Raw genomic sequence first — 20,710 nt, forward strand, 5'->3', positions numbered from 1 at the left:
CAGTGAGAAAGCCCCTCAGTTATATATTCCTGCGCTTGAAGAAGGGAACTAGAACACACTACGGTGATATCTTGCAGATATACATATTGTCACATAAATTCTCATTGAAGCATTTTATTGACTCTCTAGACATTGGGCTGTCATCTCCCTTTGTTAGTACAAAGAAGGCGGAGGTGTGTTGGCTTCACTCCATTTTTCCTCTGGCTGTCCAGCCCTTTGCTCTTGAATACATGGTTTAGTGAAAGTTGGTGAGGGATTTTGTTGAGAATTGACTATTGTTTGCTCGCATTGTAAAAAATGTCATATGTAAAATGCAGGTTTTCACTTCACTCTCGCATGGAATCTGGACTTCCAGTATCACTAAATGATCACCGACAGAGAGTACATAATCCAGTTGCAAGATCCGTTTTTTGGCCTGAGCAAACAAAATTACGGTGTGCAATCTGAAGAGCTTTACACTCGTTGAGTGTGTTAACTAGCATCCGCGTCAAGTAGCCAGCCCTTTAAATGCCTTAACCCCAAGCACCGCTCTATTTCGATTCAACTCTTCAGCCCTGTAACCATAAGACCTCTTTAGCAGAAGTCAGGCCTTACTCACAGAACCAAAATTTAACGTAATTACACATGATGGTCGCTCCATCTCGGCTAATGGCTTTTGGTTTGAAACACCCTACCAACTGATGCAAAACAGACACCTTCTCTCACTGACCAACGCGAAGGAAGCCCTTGAACGGGCAGAAAAAGCACTAACGGAGTTTAACACTGTAACCCTGAACAGGAAGCTTGCCCAGGATATCAGGAATTACGATAAGAAATACACATACCCTTATTTGGCTGACAAATATTACCAGCAGGACCACCAATGATTTTTTACAAACAAAAGCAGACAAGGACCAAGACGCTTCACCACCTCCTCGGACTCCTCCGTTGGCAGTGGCTCAGAATCAGAGTCAGACGGTCCATCAACAAGCAGACAGGGCAACCAGGCACCCCAGCAGCAGCATTTTTTAGATCAGGGCTACCGCCAATCCAATCGTGGTGGAGTTGTCAATCAAGGTTGGGGCCCCCAGAGAGGATGGAACAGAGGAAGAGGACCCCAGAGAGGCAAAGCGCGTGTGAGGTTCTTCCCGTCGGAAGGACACGGGGAGATTTCCACACGGAAACAAACCTACCGATGGTAACAGAAGCGTCAGTTATTGCTGATCAAACCACCATACCAAATGCAACAGATCGGCAGATCAGCACGACGGACATAGTTGGTTCTGGAGTGCCTCCTGAACCTCACAGGAAGGCCACAGACCCCATCATCAATCTTTCGGACCATAAAATAACAACAGCAGAAAGAGAGATACTGAGTAAGGGTCTCTCCTTCATACCAACAAGTAGACCAGATTCATTCACCACCAAACTTGAGCTACAGAAGTTTTTTTCGCAAAGTAAGACTGAGATATTACTTTGGCAGGACTACATACAAACCTAAATCTACGGCAAAACCATTCAAACCACCCTCTACCTTCACGTTAGGGGCCTACTGTATGAGCCAACGCATACAGGCATTTGAACAGGTTGTCATGCAAGAAGTGATGGCCTCACTGGAAGAAAGACCGTATATTAGGCACAATGTCACCAGAGAAGAAAAACTTGCACTCAAGGACCTGCGTGAGAACAACTCCATTGTCGTGAAGGCTGCCGACAAGGGTGGAGCAGTGGTGGTACAAAACACCACATACTACACTGAGGAGATTGAGCAACAACTCAAAGTACAAGAGAGTTATCGCACCACACCGAGGGATCCCACGATGCGCATCAGATCACACATAGAAGCTCTTACAGAAGAAGGTGTTCGTGAAGGATTCTTGAGTATACCTGAGAAGGAGTTCCTGAATAACAAGGAGCCCCGAATACCTACCATATACACTTTGCCGAAAGTGCACAAGCGCTTGGAGAATCCACCCGGGAGGCCGATCATATCCAGGTGTGGATCGATATTAGAACCAGCTAACCAATTCATCAACCATTTTTTACAGCCCTAAGTCCCGGAAACTAAGTCCTATGTGCGTGACTCTATGCACATTATACAACTGCTGGAAGATCAGCCTTTCGATAGCACTACACAATTCCTGGTAACACTGGATCTTTCATCACTCTACACCTCTATACCCCAGGGCAAGGTGATAGAGGTCGTACGTGCCACACTGGACAGACGTCCAGCACTGCAATGGATACCAACCAGCTTCTTGGTTGATCTACTTGAAATCGCCATGAAGAAGAATTATTTTGTGTTCAAACAACAATTCTACTTCCAATGCAAAGCGTGGCCATGGGTGCAACTTATGCACCGAGCTTGGCTAATATCTATATGGACAGTTCTGAAGAAGAACACCTGTACTCACATCAAAACCCATTCATCGATTGCATCGCGGTCTGGAAAAGATACATAGATGATGTGGCCATGATCTGGTCGGGCACTGAGTCCCAGCTACAGGATTTCTTCAAATGGCTAAATGAAAGAAGCAGTGATATCCAATTTACAATAAATTACAATCGCCTGACCATAGACTTTCTAGACATAACCTTTAAAGTGGACAATTGGCTTGCTTTATTGTGACCTCTACAGAAAACCTACTGAAAGGAATACGCTGTTGAAGTACGAATCACATCATCTGCGCAACCTGCAAGAATACCTGCCCTATGGGCAATATTTAAGAATGAGGAGAAATTGTACAAAGAGGGATGATTTCTTTAGAGAGACGGATGTACTTACAAAACGTCTACGTGAACGTTGTTACCCATTAGGGCTCCTGAAATGTGCCAAGAAAAGGGCTTGGTATTGCCCCAGAGAGCAACTTCTTATACCCAAAAAAAAGAAACCTGGCACTGACAACATAGTGTGCGTCACCACATTCCACTCAAAAAGTAACAACATAAAGAAGATTGTCACGAAGTACTGGAGTCTGGTCGCATCCGAACTAAACACCTAAGAGAATCCCTTATTTGCATTTAAGAGAGGTAGGAATGTAAAAGACAGTGTTGTCAAAGCGTACCTTGAAGCCCGGAAACAACCGAATCTACGTGACCAACTAGGACTCCCGCCCATACTGGTACATTTTAAGTGTGGCACATGTAAAGCCTGCCCCCTGTGCATGGAAGGTCAGACACTCGTGCACCGCAACAAAACATACAAATCACCCTCCTTGACGAACTGTAACACTGCAAATGTCATATACATCATTCTGTGTCCGTGCAACATACCATACATTGGTCAGACCACCCAGAAGGTCAAAATGAGAATCTTGCAACACATGAGTAAGATCAGATGTAAGGTACAGGGAGCGTCACTTGTAGAACACTTTCCGAGTCTCAACCACGCACCAGAGAGCATGAGATGGAGGGTGGTGGAAAAGATCAACGCCAATCCAAGGGGTGGCTCTATTGCATTGGCTCTGAACCAGAAAGAGTGCAAATGGATTCACACCTTAAACTCGGTGGCGAACGGGTTGAATGAACATGAAGAGATAGCCAAACAAATGAGTCTGTTGTAAGGGCATTGGGTTATCTCACATGTTCAGTACTTGGCTGCATAAATCGGTTATCACAAACATTGGAGAAGGTGTTCATATCATGGCTGCATACACCTGCCATTATTTCTTTCAGAGTACTATTATTACATACATTTGAGATGGTGTTCATAACATGGCTGCATACATCTGCCACTATATCTTTCAGAGTGCTTCACTTGTGATGCAATGTTCATTCACTGCAGTAATGGATGCCATCTTATGCCTCAAACAAAGATATTGTCGTTTGTGATTCATGTAATGGTTCATAATATGCATATAGTCTAATTTTAAAACAGTCATTGTTTAGTAATACTCTGATGTTCATTAATTTATCCTTTGCTATTGTTTACTATTAATCTGCATGTCTTAAACAAGTTCATTAATGTATTCGTTGAGCTTTGCCACTTGTTAATCATGCTACACTACTAGGTGATATTGTCATATATTAAATGCATCCTTGCCATTGTTTAGTAATACTCTGCAATTTATGACAGGTTCATTTATTCGTTTAGTTTTGAGACAATGTTAAGCATGAACATGCGCTCCTTCCTTATTAACACGCTAGTCCCTAGACCTTAATTAATTTCTTGGTACTAGGTCAACGCGACTCTTTCAGAACAACCAATAGAGATGGCTACACGTTTATTCCCGGGCTCACGCGCACTGCGTGTTACACTAGAGGACGTCACATCATCTCTAGGCAACCGCACTCGGTCATTAACGTGCATGCGTCCTCGCGGAAACGTCTTTTTACAAGATCATAACTAGGCAGTCATGGCGATCCTGCCTTCCTGACTACCCGCAGCAGATGGATGCCACTGCGGACCATCCTCTTGCGCTGTAACCTGACTGATCCAGTTTACCGGTAAGCACGTGTTCAGGGTTGCTTCACACGCTTGGAACACGTACTCAGCTACTGTAGTAATCTCCTTTAACCGCGGTCAATCATAGTTCCCATTAATTCGGTCTAAGCTCACTTTATTTCTCCCATATTAGTCACTAACTTTCCCTTTCCACCCAGTTCGGTCGTAGCCATTACACTGCAATGAACCTGACCGCACTGCTCCCCAGCAACGAAGTGTCGCTTTTACCCGTTTTTGTATTTTAAATTCTGGTTTTAATCACCCCACTGCGGCGCGTACGTATCATCACTACCCTGTTTAACTGCAGTAATGCTCCATTACGCTGTGCCTTATAAGTTCTCACGGCATGCACCCGGCAGCGTGCACAGTTCACGGTAACCTTCCGTCGATATGTGTCCCTGTGCTCGCAAACGCGTAACTCAGTTTAGCCCTACTGTAGCGCATTCTAACCTCACTGCATCAGTTCTAACATATGCGCAGAAGTAGAATGAAGTAAATAACAATCACCCGTACTCCGGCTGTTTCACTGCACACAACCATGTGGGTGCTTTCATGAGCATTTTTTATAATTTAATAAGCTTTCCTGACGCAACACTACCCCTCTCCCACAGATAATTGGCTATTGTGCCGGTCTGCTCCAGGCTGAGACTTCCGGCCTACTAATAGGGTGAGTATTAGTGCTCCCCCTACATTAGGTGTAACTACTCCAAGTGCACCTACAGTCTCTCTTACACACGGCTCATTATTTGATTTCAGACTGTCTCGCATCCCCCCCCGCTAGGCGCACCTATCATGAGGAAGACCAACCATGGGGGCGTGGCTAGGAGAGCAATGGCGGAGGTAGCAACCGGGTAGAGCTCCCCTTCCCCGGGCCGATTCTCCGACATTTCTCCTCGGAACAGCCTGAAATCGCAAGCGGACCATCGGAGAGCCGTTCTCAGCATCCTGGCCGATTTTCGGATCGGAGACCCGACAAAGCAGCACCGGCCTCTCCTGAGACCTCCTGGCGGGACTTGCCGCCACCCGGACGGCGAGAGCAACTACTGGAGGCCGCGGCTCGGGCCTACCACCTGGGCCTCAACACCCGGCCCGCGACCTGGCCTCCACGGCTCCCACACACATCGCGCCCGTGACCTGAGGGCCATCTGGACACTCTAACTCCTGCCCCCCCCCCCCCCGCTCCGGAGGGATCGCGGGAGGCCCACATCGGGGATTGCGGAGGCAAGGCCGGCGTGACGCAGCCACTACACTGGCGGCGGCCCAAGCCTGGGACGCGGCTGCCAGACTGCCTGCTAGTGTGCCCGAGGGTGGCGTACCCCGGAGGTGTTGCCGGCAACATACAGGCGGGACCGGTGGACAAGGTGAGAGGGCCCCACGCACTGGGAATCGCTGGACGGCTGCGGCCCCCCTGCTGACGCACCCACCCCAGGCAGTGATGGCGGAGTTGCGGGAGGCGGTCACAAACGGAGGCCTGCATTCAACGCCTTAGCCCGCACGTTAGCACCGCTGTGACCCTACCGACGTCCATCACCCATTGCGGGACGCTTTCTGCAGGCGGTGGCGCTACCTAGGTCTATGCGCTGAGGACTCCCCCCCCCCCCCCGGACCCCCTTGGGATAGACAAGTCTACGGGACCTGGTGGCGGCTGGCTGCCGCCGCCCCCACCGAAGATCCGACCCCATAGGGGCCGCGAGTAGTGCGGTGCAGAGGCTCCAGGCCCGGTGTGAAGGGCAGGGACATGGACATACTAGGAGGCACCAGACACAGGCACCAGACACTGCATAGACCTGCCTCCTCAACAGCGCTTGGAGGTGCATTGAGGCTACGATCTGGCGCTCCTACGCTCTCCAGCAAGCACGCGGCGCCATTTGGTCTACCCCACCTGCTCGGGGACAGACTACGCCCCTCACGACTGCAGGACACCTCACGACGGTGAGGTTGGCTTGCTGTGGTGAGTGCGACCCCCTGATACTGTCGTCCACTATCTGCTACGACGAGGTACTGCACCAGACTACCACCGGCACGGAGGACATGCAAGGGGCCAGCTAATCAACCACACGACACCGGACACAGGCGATAACACGCTGCGGACCACGGACACTGCCGGACCCCAGCCCAAGACGCCGCCTCATCCCCCGGCCCCATTGGAATAAACTGTTGGCCAGGTCGCCTTGCACATGTCCGGAGGGGTGAGAACTCGCACTGGTACCGGAGGGGCCCCGCCGAAGGGAAAATCCGACAAGTCGCTGCACAAGATGGCTGCTGATCAAGTAACCGCGAGATTGGACAGCGTTCTAGCCGCCATGGAACGCATGGAACAGTCGCTTCAACTAACCAGGACATCTTTGGAATCCAAAATAGACAGTGTTGCCATAGATCTCACCCACCTATGAGACGACCATAAGAAGCTGGCTGACCGGACCAAGACGCTGGAAGGCACGGTGGAGGAGCTTGGCCCCAAAGTCACACAAACTGATAAACAAGTTCAAGACCTCCTGAACAGGGTGGAGTTCCTTGAAGACCGCGCTGAGGACGCGGAAGGGAGAGCGAGACGCAACAACGTCAGACTCGTCGGAGTCCCGGAGAAATGGGAAGGCAACCGCCCGGCTCAGCGAGTGGAGGACTGGCTAAGAGATCTGCTGCTGGAAGACACGCCATCACCCCATTTTGTGGTGGAACGGGCACATCGTGTACCCACAAGACCTCACACCACCGGCTCCAACCCGAGACCTCTGTTCTTCAAGGTCCTGAACTATCGGGACAGGGACACTATACTGAGGGAAACCAGACGACTCGGGGAAGTCCGCATCGACAATGCTACCGTGATGTTCTTCCCAGACTACACCATTCAGGTGCAACGTCAGAGGCACGATTTCTTGGAAGTGAAGCGACGTCTTCGCGCGGCGGGCCTTCAGTACTCCCTGCTCTTCCCTGCAAAACTGAGAGTAGTGGCGCAGGACAAGACCTACTTCTTTAGCGCTCCTGCAGAAGTAAGCGACTGGCTTCACGGCGGCGTGGACACAGCACCCAGGCAAACACAGAACGCTGAGACAAGACCCCGGAACCGCGGGCCACGACGCCACCGCCGGAACAGAGACCGCAGGTCCGGCCGACCGGAGGAAGCGACACGCCACTCCCCGCCGGCGGACCAAATGATCAAGGAGCAGAGGGATGCACTCCGGAGGGTCTCCCAGCTGAGCGCCTCACCAACTTCGGACAACATTCAGGTCACCAGCCCACGGATGGTTCCGAGCGATGACGAAGCTATTTACGGGATACCGGACTTCCAACTGTCTGTGGAGCTACCCGACGTTACGCCGCAAACGGCTGACATGCTCCATTGAAAAATGAAAACCCACCGGACTCTACCGGGGCGGCGGAGACGGAACCGGGGACCAGACGGTTGCTGGGATGCTGTGGCTGGGGGCTGTCGCCGGGGATGTCCCTCGCCGCCCCGGAATCAGACTCGGAGAGAGAGGCCTTGTCGCAGTGAGTACACACCCAGACATATAGACACTGAGAGGGTGTTATGGTGGTGGGGCCATGCTGCAGGGCTCCCCCTTCTCTCTTACCCATAACGTCCGCCCATGCTGCCTGGAGACCTCCCTACTCCGGGAACTTGGGGGGTGGACCTTACCTCTCTCCCTTGTGTGTACATGGTCGAACAAACAGCCGCACTACAGGAATTGACACTGCCTGCCTGAACGCTGCTTCTGGCTGCATGGTGGGCGTGACATATGGCCCGGGGAAGGGCCACTGATCTCCTTCTCTTGGTTCGAACTGAACTGCTGCCGAAACTGTGCCTAGCACACGTTACCCCCTAGACTAAAATACTGTTCTATTGCCCTCTTGGTGCGTTTGGACGGCGACATGTTGCGTTGCTGACCTTTTGGTATTTTTTACTGTTTAGCACTGTTTGCATACCCAGTTCCGTTTCCCACCCTCAACCTCAGAGAATTGCCCATACCCTTTATTGCTGTGCGGATGTCGGGGTCTGGTGTGGGTGGAGGGGGGGACCGGGGGCCTGGTGGGGGCGCTTGCCTGGGGGGCGGATGGCGGGCGGAGTGGGTATTTCTTGCCGTGACAGTGAATATGGCTGAGATCAGGATATGCAAGTGGAATGTGAGAGGCATGCACACACCGTCGAGACGTTACCAAATCTATTCTTATTTACGGCGTCACAAATTTCATGTAGTGCTGTTACAGGAAACTCACCTAAACACAACTGAGGTACACGCACTACGCCGACGGTGGCGCGGACAACTTTACGCCACAGAGTACTCCTCCTATGCTCGCGGGACACTCATATGGATACGGCCGGGCACTCCCTGGGCAGTCATAGACACACAGATAGATTCGGAGGGTCGCTATGTGATGGCCCGAGGCAGACTCGATGGACACCCCATGGTGCTTGCCTCCTTATACTCCCCGAACACTGACCAGGGCAGCTTCCTTGAGAGCCTCTCCACGACACTGGCACCCTGGCATGGGCTCCCGTGGATCCTTGGAGGCGACTACAATTGCGTCCTAGATGTGAACCTAGACAGGTCTACCGCACCCCCGGCCAATGCACAGGCACACGTCACCACGAAAGCCCTCCTCAACTGGGCCCAGCAATGGGATCTTCATGACACATGGAGAGCATGCAACCCTACAACACGCACATATTCCTACTGGTCGGGTGCGCACGCACTCCACGTACGCTTAGACAGATACATGATCTCCTCTGATCTCCTTCCATTGGTTCAGGACACACAATATATGGGTCGCACTCACTCAGATCATAACCCACACACACTGGTCATCGCCTGGGACGTCCCGCACCCTCCTATTCCCACCTGGCGTCTCCAGCCAGACCTTTTGCTAGACGCGACCTTCCGCGATTCCCTAATCACACAGACAGCTCACTACTTTGAACTCAACACCGGCACGGCATCCTCTCCCCAAATAGAATGGGATGCTTTCAAGGTGATGACCCGGGGACTCTGCTTGGGAACACAGGGACACGTGCGACGACAACTTGAGCAAGACCTGACGCGACTAGAAACCGAATTACTGGACCTTGAACGTGCAGTGGGGGGGGATGCGATCGCCCGATTGACGGAAGCCAAGGCGGAACACGACCGCCTACTAGACCGTTTGCGTAATGTCAACTTCGCAGCGCACTCCGCCCGGATCCACAGGCAAGGTGATAGACCTGGCAAACTGTTGGCCTGGCTGATCGCGCGGGAGGATCGCTCGGCCCCCATATCGACAATACAGGCGGAAGACGGTGGATTACTCTACTCCCAACGCCAAATACACGAGGCATTCACGGGTCACTACTCGGGACTATACTGCTCCCGACTACGCATCCCACTGGCGACCATCACTGAATATCTCTCTGACATACGACTACCTGCCCTGACGGTGGCACAGCAGAATGACCTCGGAGCACCGCTGGACTCCGAGGAACTTCGTGATACCATCTTTAACCTGTCGAATGGCAAGTCTCCGGGACCGGATGGCTTGCCAGCCGAATTCTATAAGGCCGCCTCGGACGTCCTAATCCCGCACCTAGCAAAAATGTACTCTGCGGCTATAGATGACTTCTCCTTGCCCCCGACACTTAATGAGGCCACGCTCGTATCTCTACTCAAACCTGGCAGAAATGGCAAGCAGATGGGTTCCTACCGACCTCTGGCACTCCTCAACACAGACTACAAAATCCTCGCCTCCGCACTTGCGCACTCGCCTTACCCTTCGAAATCGAGAGCCGACCCCATGTAGCCGGCCATTTGCTGGACTGTATTTGTTCCAATTCTGCTAGGCTCATAGTCGGGCAGCCGCGCCCTCAAATCTGGTCCGACCATTCCCTTATTCCATTTGACATAGTGTTAAACAATAAACCTTCTGCCGCTATTATGTCGAATGATGAAACACGTAACAATACTTTTAAACCTAACTGGAAGAAATTTCCCAGTAGACCTGACTTAATAGACATACTATCAGAAACGTCACCGGAATTAATAGGAGACACCATAACAGATAATCAGAAATTCTGTGACTGGTTAGGCTCAGCTGGCGATCTATTAGGACCAGTCGGTAGGAAAAAATCATCTGCCAAAAAGAGCAAAGGGAGCGGCCCGTGGTTCTCGCCAGCTCTGAAGCTAGAGCTGGGAGAAGTAAGAGCTCTCGAGCGGAGATGGCGTAGAGATTATGAGAGAACGGCCCGCAATATCTATAAAACAGCCAGAAGGCATTACCATGCCGGGATCAAACTAGCGAAGAAAGCCCACTACCTACAGGCCATATCCACTGTGGGCTCTAGACAAAAGGAAATTTTTAAAATAGTAAGGGACTTCACTAAACCATTAGCTTTGTCACAAGAGATTCCCCCCTCACAGGACCTCTGCAATTCAATTGCCGATTATTTTGACAAGATTGCTGATATTGTGAAGACTTTTCCTCTACCGTTTTCCTCTCCTTGCAGCTTAGAGCGGGCTGAGGGAGTTGAAACGGCGAGTTTGAGTCCTTCACACCTGTCTCGTTGGAGGACACAGCTAAAGCCATCTTGGCCAGTAAATCTGGATCGCCTTTTGAACCTTGCCCACCCTTGGTCCTTCAGGCGGCGGTGGAGGTTGTTAACCCCATCATCAACGACCTCATAAACTCATCGCTAGCCACAGCGGTAATTCCACCTGAGTGGAAACTCGCAGCAGTTAAGCCCCTTCACAAAAAGACCATCGCTGATCCGTCGACTCTCTCCAACATGCGACCGATATCCCTGCTTCCCGTGGTTTTCAAATTGGTTGAAAAGTTCGTTAACAATCAACTTACGGACTACTTGGAGGTGAATAACATTCTACATCCCAACCAAGCTGGGTTTCGGTCGAAACATTCCACCGAGTCTGCCCTCCTGTTCACGGCGGAAACCTTACGAATGGCTGTCGACCAAGGCAAGAAGGCTGTCCTAATACTATTAGACTTGTCGGCAGCCTTCGACACGGTCTCTCATACCATCTTAGTAGACCGGATGGTGGCTGCAGGAATAGGAGGGACAGTTTTGGGTTGGTTGAGAAATTTTCTGAACAACAGACAACAAATTACTGTCTTGGGCAAATTCCAGTCAGAAGCTAAGGTCATCAGCTCCGGGGTTCCTCAGGGATCGAGGTTAAGCCCGATCCTGTTTAACCTATATATGGTACCCCTGCTTGAGCTAATTGCATCGTTTAACATCAGCACAATATCATATGCAGATGACACTCAGCTAATTCTGGTACTGGATGGAGAACTGCTGGGAGCGGAAGAAAACTTGAAGAATTGCTTAACAGCCACATTCAAATGGATGACTGAAAACCACCTTAAATGCAATTCCGGCAAAACGGAGATCTTGCCGTTTGGAAATCGAAACCTGTTTTCTCCAAAACAATGGTGGCCAGACGATGTTGAATCGCCCCCTGAGACCATAACATCTGCTCGGAATCTGGGCATCAAATTTGACGACCAGTTGTGCTTTAAACAGCAAGCGGTGGCCGTAGCTGGTATGTGTTTTCACACCATTAAATCCTTGAGGAAGTTTTTTGACCTCCTTCCTCTGTCAGCCAGGAAAGCAGTTGCAGTAGCCTTAATAAACTCAAGGCTAGATTATTGTAACAGCCTGTATGCCGGAGTTAATAAGTCCGTACTCCATAGGCTGCAGATGATCCAACATGCCGCTGCCAGACTGGTGCTACGCTGGCCCCGAAAATCATCTGCGTCAGCTGCACTAAAAGCGCTACACTGGTTGTCAGTTGGTAAAAGGATCCTTTTCAAAATCCTGTTGATCACATTTAGAGCCTTCCATCAGCATGGGCCTAAATATCTGTGCACTGGCTTTAAGCGATATTATCCCACTCGCTGCCTGAGGTCTGCTAACCAGAATCTATTAACCATCCCCAGATTTAGATTGGCCACCAAGGGAGGAAAGTCTCTTTTTGTCCTGGGTTCCAGAGCCTGGAACAAGCTTCCTCCTCACCTTAGGTTACTATGTCATGAAACACAGTTCAGGAAGGCGCTAAAGACCTGGGTGTTTTCCCTCACAGATGCAGCCTGCATAGCACTGGTTTAAGCGCCCCCATCGATCCATCTCTCCCTAAACCGTTTTCCATCTGGTTGAGCGCCAAGATACTCCATGGAGTGATAGATGCGCTATATAAGTGTCCCCTACATTTACATTTACTTGCTCGCAGATTAGCCCCTATGGTTCCCGCGCTGGTACATCACGACCAAAATGGGTTCGTACCGACACGACACACGTCCCACAACATCCGCCGCCTATTCCGCTTGCAAGAATACGCCACGAGACAGTGGCCTCGAGCCGGCTGCCTAGTACTCGACCTAGAGAAGGCGTTTGACTCGGTGGAATGGCCCTACCTGCGAGCGGTCATGGACAAATTCGAGCTGGGGGACGACTATCAAACTATGGTTGGACTACTATATCGCAGACCCACAGTCCGAACCCGCACTGGAGCGTTGCTCTCTGACCCTATCTGTGTGCGGAGAGGCACCAGGCAAGGCTGCCCCCTATCGCCCCTGTTGTTCTCCTTAGCTGTGGAACCCCTAGCTGAGAAACTCCGGTCCCAAGGAGTGGATTGGGGTATACCGATGGCGGATGGACTACATGTGGTGTCATTGTATACTGACGACCTTCTTTTGTATGTCAATGACCTGTACAATGTCCCGGCGTCCCTGACTGCCATCTTCAGTACATTCGAGGAAGTGTCGGGATTGCGGGTGAACTGGGCCAAATCGGGGGCCTACTCCTTCAACCTGAACGTTCCTGAGTGCGAAATACGCATCGGGGGCGAGAGATTGCAGTGGTACCCCATGACGTTCAGATACCTCGGGATACACGTCTATAGAGACCCTACGGATATCTTGGAAGGAAACCTGATGCGGGCGATCGCATCTACCCGAGCACAGGCCGGGTTCTGGAAGACACTGCCACTGAATGTTCCTAGCCGCATAGCCCTTGCAAAGATGATAGTCCTACCGACTCTTTGTGCCCAGTCCAGTGAAACAAGGATGACATGGGTCCAGTAGTTACTAATCTTCTTTAGAACTCTGGGCAAGAGTGATATGGGAAGAAAGACATACAGGAGGCCTGAGCTCCAATCGAGACGAAAAGCATCCCCCAGTGAAAGCCAACTTGGAAATTCCAGAGTGCAGGACTGTTGACATTGCGGTAGCTCGGCGGTGGCGAACAGATCTAACCATGGCTCTACCCACTGCTAAAAGAGACCTTGCACCACCTCTGGATGGAGATGCTATTTGTGATTCGCTAGGCACCTTACGCTGAGTTCGTTCACTCCTGCATTCAGAGAACCCATCAGATGTTGAACCCCCAGGGATATGCCCTGCTGTGCCAGCCATGTCCAGAGATGCAGAGCCTCTTGACAAAGGGTTCCCGACCCATCACCACTTTGGTTGTTGCAGTACCACATGGGGGTGGTGTCCGTGAAAACTTGCACTAACATTTCCTGGATGGAGGGCAGAAAGGCTTTCAATGCCAATCTGATCGCTCAAAGCTCGAACATGTTGATGTAGGGTCCAAATTCTGCCTGAGACCAGAGTCCTACGATCTCCACGTCACCCAGATGGCTGCCCCATCCCAGGAGTGATTCAGCTGTCACTACTGTCAGATCTCGTAGGAGAAGGGAGAAGGGTACGCCGCTGATCCAAACCCAGTTCTAAACCACCACTGCAGGTCCTTTGCAGTTTCCTCTAAAATCTAGACCATGTTGGAGACATTCCCCTAATGCTGCACCCACTGGAACTTCAGGTCCCACTGCAGAGTCCGCACATGTCAGCAGGCACGTGTCACAAGCAGGATGCAGGAGGCCATGAGGCCCAGAAACCTCAGAATCATAGCACGAATATCCTGGACTCACCATTCCGGAGGACAGCGCAGATGAAACAGAGCATCTGAGAGGGACTCGGCATGTTGGCGGTGAAGCCCTGCAAATGCAGATCTGCTGTTGTCTGGAGAAGGGAGACAACAGCCTGGGGCAAGCCCATCTTCAACAGTGAGTTGTCGAGATGGGGAAGATCAGCACCCCTGATCTCCACAGGTGAGCTGCAAACATCGCCATCACCTTGATGAACACCCGAGGAGAGTTGGTGAGACCAAACGGGAGCACATCGTGAACAGCAGGCAGGGCAGAAATGTGAAAGTAGGCGTCCTGTAAGTCCAATGCTCTATCTAGTCTCTGCGCTACACAGGACCCGAGCTAGAGTGAGCATCTTGAATTTCTTCTTATTGAGGAAGAAATTGAGATCGCATAGGTCGATAATAGGACAAAGGCATCTGTTCTTCTTGGGCTCCAGAAAGTAGCGGGTATGGCAACCACAACCTACTTCTGGAGCAGGTACTCTCTCTATGGCTCCTTTGGATAAAAGAGCTGTCACTTCCTGGCGGAGAAGAGATAAGCGGTCCTCTGTCAGCCTGGGGTTTGGGTCTGTTGGACAGACCAGGTTGATGTGACTCCAGGATATTTGGGACCATCTCAGTAGTCCATATAGTAGCAAAGATATAAATATGTTAAGTTGTGATTGGTCCCCAACTATTAAGTCCAGTTCCTACTGGGAATTTGTGAAGAGGAGTTGGCCTAGCGGCTAGGGCGGTCGATCTCTGAGCTGGGGTACCAGGTTTGAGTCTCGGCAGGGACGCACAACATCCTGTGATTCTGGGCAAATCACTTAATCCTCCGTGCCTAACAAAAATGAATGTGTCCTCATGTAACACAACTGGTGCTCATGGTAAGCGCTTTGATACCAGATATCTTCGGGTCAATTTTGAGCTATATGAAACACTGTAAAAATAAAAAGCCTTGGTGACCAAAACCCCACCAGAAAAGGTTGGCAAGGTCTGGTAGTTTCTGAGATAGGGGCTCCTAGTGACAGGTGACCCCACCCCCATGGATTTTGTGGTGTGCTGATGCACCATTACACCTGCTCTCTTTGCAAAAACCCCAAACTATTTGGGACTTTAAATTATTTGAAGACCTGCTCAAATATTTTGTGACTGGAATCTAGTAATGAGAATCTTGGTAACCACAACTTTGACAAGAGACTGAAAGAACCCCCAAACTGGACCACCAAATATAAATGGGTTGTAGAGCTCTCATTTGGTGGTCGTTTTAGTTTAAGGATTTTTTATATGTATGTTGACTAGAAATACAGCAGCTGGTCCTTCCGCTAACTGAATTATAAAGCCTTGCAGTTAGAGTCATTAAAACAGAGGGAGATAAATTGTATAGCAAGGCTACTACTTTATGTCCTTTTCCAATGAATGGAATTTCAAAGACTATTTGGAAACACTGAATGAAAAACTCCCACAATTCCTGAAGTCCCTCAAGGCAAACAGAAAGATAGCATTGACTATCCGGCCCATATTAAAGAAAATCTAGTGCCAAATACATAAATATTGTAAAGGCATTAGGGGTTGTATATTCAGTTGGCTCCTTCTGGTTTGCTTTATGCAAAAGAATTTCTCCAGCTCTTGCCTTGCCTGTAAATAAAAATGGCATTCTTCCTCGATGATCTAACAATGGCTGGCCATTTCGCTTATGGTGTGATGATCTGTGTCATGGTACATCCGAATTTCTAACCCCTACCAGCTCCTTCAGTAACCTTTGGCTGCTAGACTTCATTATCCCTAGACAGACCAGTGTCAAAGGCAGGGTAACTTTATTATCCAGTTGAAGTACAATAGTACTGGTGGTCCTGGGCACTGCTGTTAAATGACAGAGGCACAGTGGATCCAGCCCAGTAAACACTGAATACCACAGGTCCCCACATCTGTCAATAAGCCACAGAGATCCCAGGCTCTCGTACTCAGCCGCTATCTTAAACAGCCACAAAGACTGCAGGTTTTGAACTTCCGCTCTGCCTCATCCTCCCAGCCAAACAATACAATGTTACCAAAGTATACTGCTTACAAACTCTCCCAGTATCACTGACCTCCCATGCCATGGCTCTACCCTCACCCCAACCAACCCCAGGCAGATAGCACTCATGCTTTCAATCTGCTTAACGACCCATGGTGGTGATCAGAGTTCAAGATTGCCACTTTTCTCCTCCCATTCACTATCAATTAGTCTATTACCTCCACGTTGCTCCAGCGAAGTGCTCTGTTGAAATCTTCTACAGTCAGTTTTCGTCTTTTTGCATGTTTTAGAAACTGAGAGCTGTTCTGTAGCAGCAAAAACAAAATATACAGAGTGGGTCACAGTGTACATTCAATTCTGTAGATCGCACACAGAGTCGGAGACTGGACAAGTTATTTCAACATTATTAGGACACATGTACAATATCAAAGATATATTTCTAGAGATATGTACCAGGGACACCCATCCTGCTCCACTCTGATCTTCCACACTTCTTACTGCTATTAGAGGACTATTGCCTGGCTACAGTAAACCCCTGCAATGTGTAACAATGGGGAGCACTGATTCACAGAGCTAACAGCATTCCACGCAGAATCATAACAAATCACTCGCAAAGCCACGAGGTCTGGGTTTGGCAAGCTGGTGTTATGGTTATTTATTGATTTTCTTTTTAGTTTTTATTGCAAGCAAGCCTCAAAAATAACAAGAAGAAAAAAAAACAAAGCCATCTGCTGCTTAAACATTGCGGACTTATGTATGCAATACTGTTTCTTTAAAAATAAAAGAACCATTCTTTATAATTGTAGTATTATCAATTCATGGGCATCCTAGCAGGCAGGAGTACTCAGAATAGCTGCAGAAACTCTTTTTAGTTTTACTACACATCATAGGACAATATGATTTTTTTTTTGCAATAATAGGGTCTATTGGCTTCTAATTACTGTAACCTGAAGACCTAGTTTAAACATTACAACAACAAAAAAATAAGGATAAAAAAAGGAAAGAAAATTGACGACGATATGGATGCCTGAGTAATACAGCGTATGCGACTGAGTGATTGTTCCTAGGTAACTGTTCGCCATACATTCTCTTTACGGAGCACCTGCTACAAAGCTGGTTCTTAATGTCTGGTGTATATCTGTTAGAGTTACGTGGGATGGCAAATTAACTTGCCAGTCTCTTCTGTCGGTCGAGACTTGGCTAGCACAAGTGACCTCCCTTTAGAGTTCTCAGTTAAAAGATGCACTTTCACAATCCAAGCTTACATCTTTTTAACTACAAAAATATTTACATTTTAATAGACCTCAGTTTTTCTGAAACATCCAGTCATGCCATACCATTGCCCGTTTTCTGAGTGCTTTGGAGGACGTTGCAGACTTTAACACTGGGGAAGCTATACTAACGTACGGGGGGCACTTGGGGCCAAAAGATGTCCCAAGTCTATATGTAACAGGTCATTAATTCATACTTTAGAAAATAAATCCTGCACAAGACATGGGAGGCAGAGTCAGGGACATTTCAGAAGATTGGAGGGGTGGCTCCATGTTCCCCAGGGAAATTGTTGTTTCCACCCAATACGGTTTCATATAATTCAGGTTTTTTACGCTGCAAAATGGGTAGACATTTGTCCCCTCTATGCTCGAGGTGTCAGTAGAAAATGGAACATTGTATCTCCTGTAGAACCCTTAACCATTAGGTCTAGCCTGGAGACTGCTTTAGCCGGCTGATCAGTCTTATGCTTTCCAAATAACCACAAAGCAATATATACATACATACCTGGGCATTCGGTCTGCTCTCTGCATTAATTGGTCTGTACAAGTGCCATTCACATTTTGCTTCCATACACTACACCACACATCATGAGGCAATCGATCAGCACAGCTCATCAAAGAACACCATTACACATTCAATAGCATCAGGAGAACAGAAATACATCAAAAAATATATGAATAATATACATCTGCTTCACTGTGCACAGAAGAAGGATAATACAGCATGACATGTGGGATAGAATAGCTCCCCCTCTAAAACAAGCATTTACAATGCAACGGTCTCGCCTTTGCAAAAGTTAGAGCTATTGGCATTGTAAATGACAACATTTTCATTTATGTGTTGGTTTTGAAAACAGGTAAATAAATGGCATTGTCATTTACAATGCCAATAGCTTAATCTCTCGCACATGCCACACACAAACACACAGAGCCACACACACAGAGCCCCACACACACACAGAGCCACACGTACACACAGAGCCCCCCACACACACACACAGAGCCACACACACAGAGCCACACACAAACCAAACAGAGCCACCCACACACACACATAGCCACACACAGAGCCCCCCCCCACACACACACAGAGCCACACGCACACAGAGCCACACACACACATATAGCCACACACACACAGAGCCCCCCTCACACACACAGAGCCCCCCCACACACAAACACACACAGAGCCCCACCCCACACCCACAGAGCCCCCACCCACACAGCCAACACAGGTCCGGAGCCCTGGCCGTGTCCTCTGAATCACCCCCGCTTCTGGTGCACCGCTGTCAGCCCTCTGTGTCGCCGGTGGTCGGGGATGCCCGCTGCTGCTGCCGGTAGGTGCGCTGCGCTCCTGCAATGGATTGTCGGCTGGTTCACAGGTTGTGCCTGGGAGGAAAGGACTGTGGCAGGGGTTGCAGCGGGCATTTGAATGCCACTGGGTAGGTCTGACGTTGGTCTGTGCGTGGCACTCACTCCAGGCGGAGTGATGCTGGCACTACGGCCACTGACAGTCTGTGGGTGCATCCCACTCGATGAATCAGTTAGTTAACCAGTGGTTCCGGGTCACACTGCATGACTCAATGAACCTCAGTGTACCGGTTACCCTGGGTTACAACCGTGACACTCCCAGCGCCCGCTCTGCACACCCTGTGCCCAGTTTACAGACCCAGCAGCCTGTCTATGAACCCAGTCCCGAGTCTGTAAACGCAGTGCCCATTCCAGGAGCCCGGTGCTCAGTCTGTCCATCCGCGTCCCGTCTTCAGACCTAGTGCCCGCTCGAAGGACCCAGGACCCAGTCTAAGGGTTGAAGGATACCCGCATGCCCAGGAATCAGACCGGCGCAACCTGCAATCCCAATGGCCAGTCTACACAACCATCCTCCAGACCCACTGCCTACTGTAAGCACCCAGGGACCAGACTACCAACCCACAGCCCAGCTCGTGAACCCAACGCCAACTCGACAGACCAGGGTCCAGTCTACAGACCCACTCTCACGTCTACTCATCCAAGCCCTCGTCAACAGACCAGCCTACATACACACTCTGAGCCAAGTTTATTAAAGCAGAGCTCCTTTTACAGACCTGCGTGCAGACTGCACACCTCAGCCTAAAGAGTAAAGATCAAGCGTTGATCCACGGACCTCAACCACCAGTCCACAGACCACACCCCAACCTCAGCTGGCTTATCCAGTGCCTAGTCCACCCCAGGATACAAACCTCGCGCCCAGACCTCACCCCCAAGGCTACAGACCCCGCGCCCAGTCTGCAGACCTCACCCCCAGGCTACAGACACTGCGCCTAGTCAGCAGACCTCACCCCCAGGCTACAGACACCGCGCCTAGTCAGCAGACCTCACCTCCCGGCTACAGACCACACGACTAGTCCACATACCTGATCCCCAGGAGACAGACCCCGCGCCCAGTCCGCAGACCCTGCCACCAGTAGCAGTCTGTGACAGCGCTCCCCGGTGTGCGGCGCTTGGATCCTCGCTGCCGCCGCTCCTGCTCCCGAGGCTGCAGGACGAGTATACGGTGCGACCGAGGCGATGGCTGGGCGGAGGCACGTGTGTATCATCGCACCGGAGTGAGTACAAGGGAAGGGGTGTGGAGCGCGGGGAGGGAGGGGGAATCCCCCGTGTATTCAAACATCAAACAGAGCACTGTATAAAATGAACAGAATCTGTAATGACACGAGAACTGACATTGCCATTGTTTCTTTGGTCGTTGTACCTGCAAGGACATGTCCTCCTCTCTTTCTGCCGTCCCTTTGAGACTGGCTTGGCCTGACTTACGTTTGTGGTAAAAGCTTTCTCATCTTCTTTATGGGACGAAACAGATGGCCCCATAAAGAAGATAAGAAAGCTTTTACCACAAACGTAAGTCAAGGAGCCCAGTCTGAAAAGGACGGGGCTTAGCGAGAAAGAAGAACGTCACTAGGACCTCTTGTCTAATGGCTGGCCACCGTTTAGAAGGCCAGCCAATGGAGAAGAGGGGCGGGGCTTAACCTCGCTAGTGAAACTCTCCCTACATCATTAAATCTCGCCAGCTCGACTGCGCATGTGCGCAGCCTTTCGCAGGCCGAGAGCTATAACAAAAGGATATGTCA

At 50.1% G+C, this 20,710-nt stretch overlaps 1 protein-coding gene across 1 annotated transcript in view; it reads right to left on the bottom strand.

Moving 5' to 3' along the window:
- The window catches only part of TAF6L (TATA-box binding protein associated factor 6 like), a 164,438-nt gene that overhangs the window by 72,079 nt on the left and 71,649 nt on the right, over positions 1–20,710 (bottom strand). Inside the window, exon 5 of the mRNA XM_078660493.1 lies at positions 16,551–16,637. Coding sequence (XP_078516619.1) covers positions 16,551–16,637 — 87 coding nt within the window. The remainder of the gene's footprint in view (positions 1–16,550; positions 16,638–20,710) is intronic.

Source organism: Lissotriton helveticus, chromosome 9 (assembly GCF_964261635.1).
Source record: "Lissotriton helveticus chromosome 9, aLisHel1.1, whole genome shotgun sequence".
NCBI classification, from domain to species: Eukaryota; Metazoa; Chordata; class Amphibia; order Caudata; family Salamandridae; genus Lissotriton; species Lissotriton helveticus.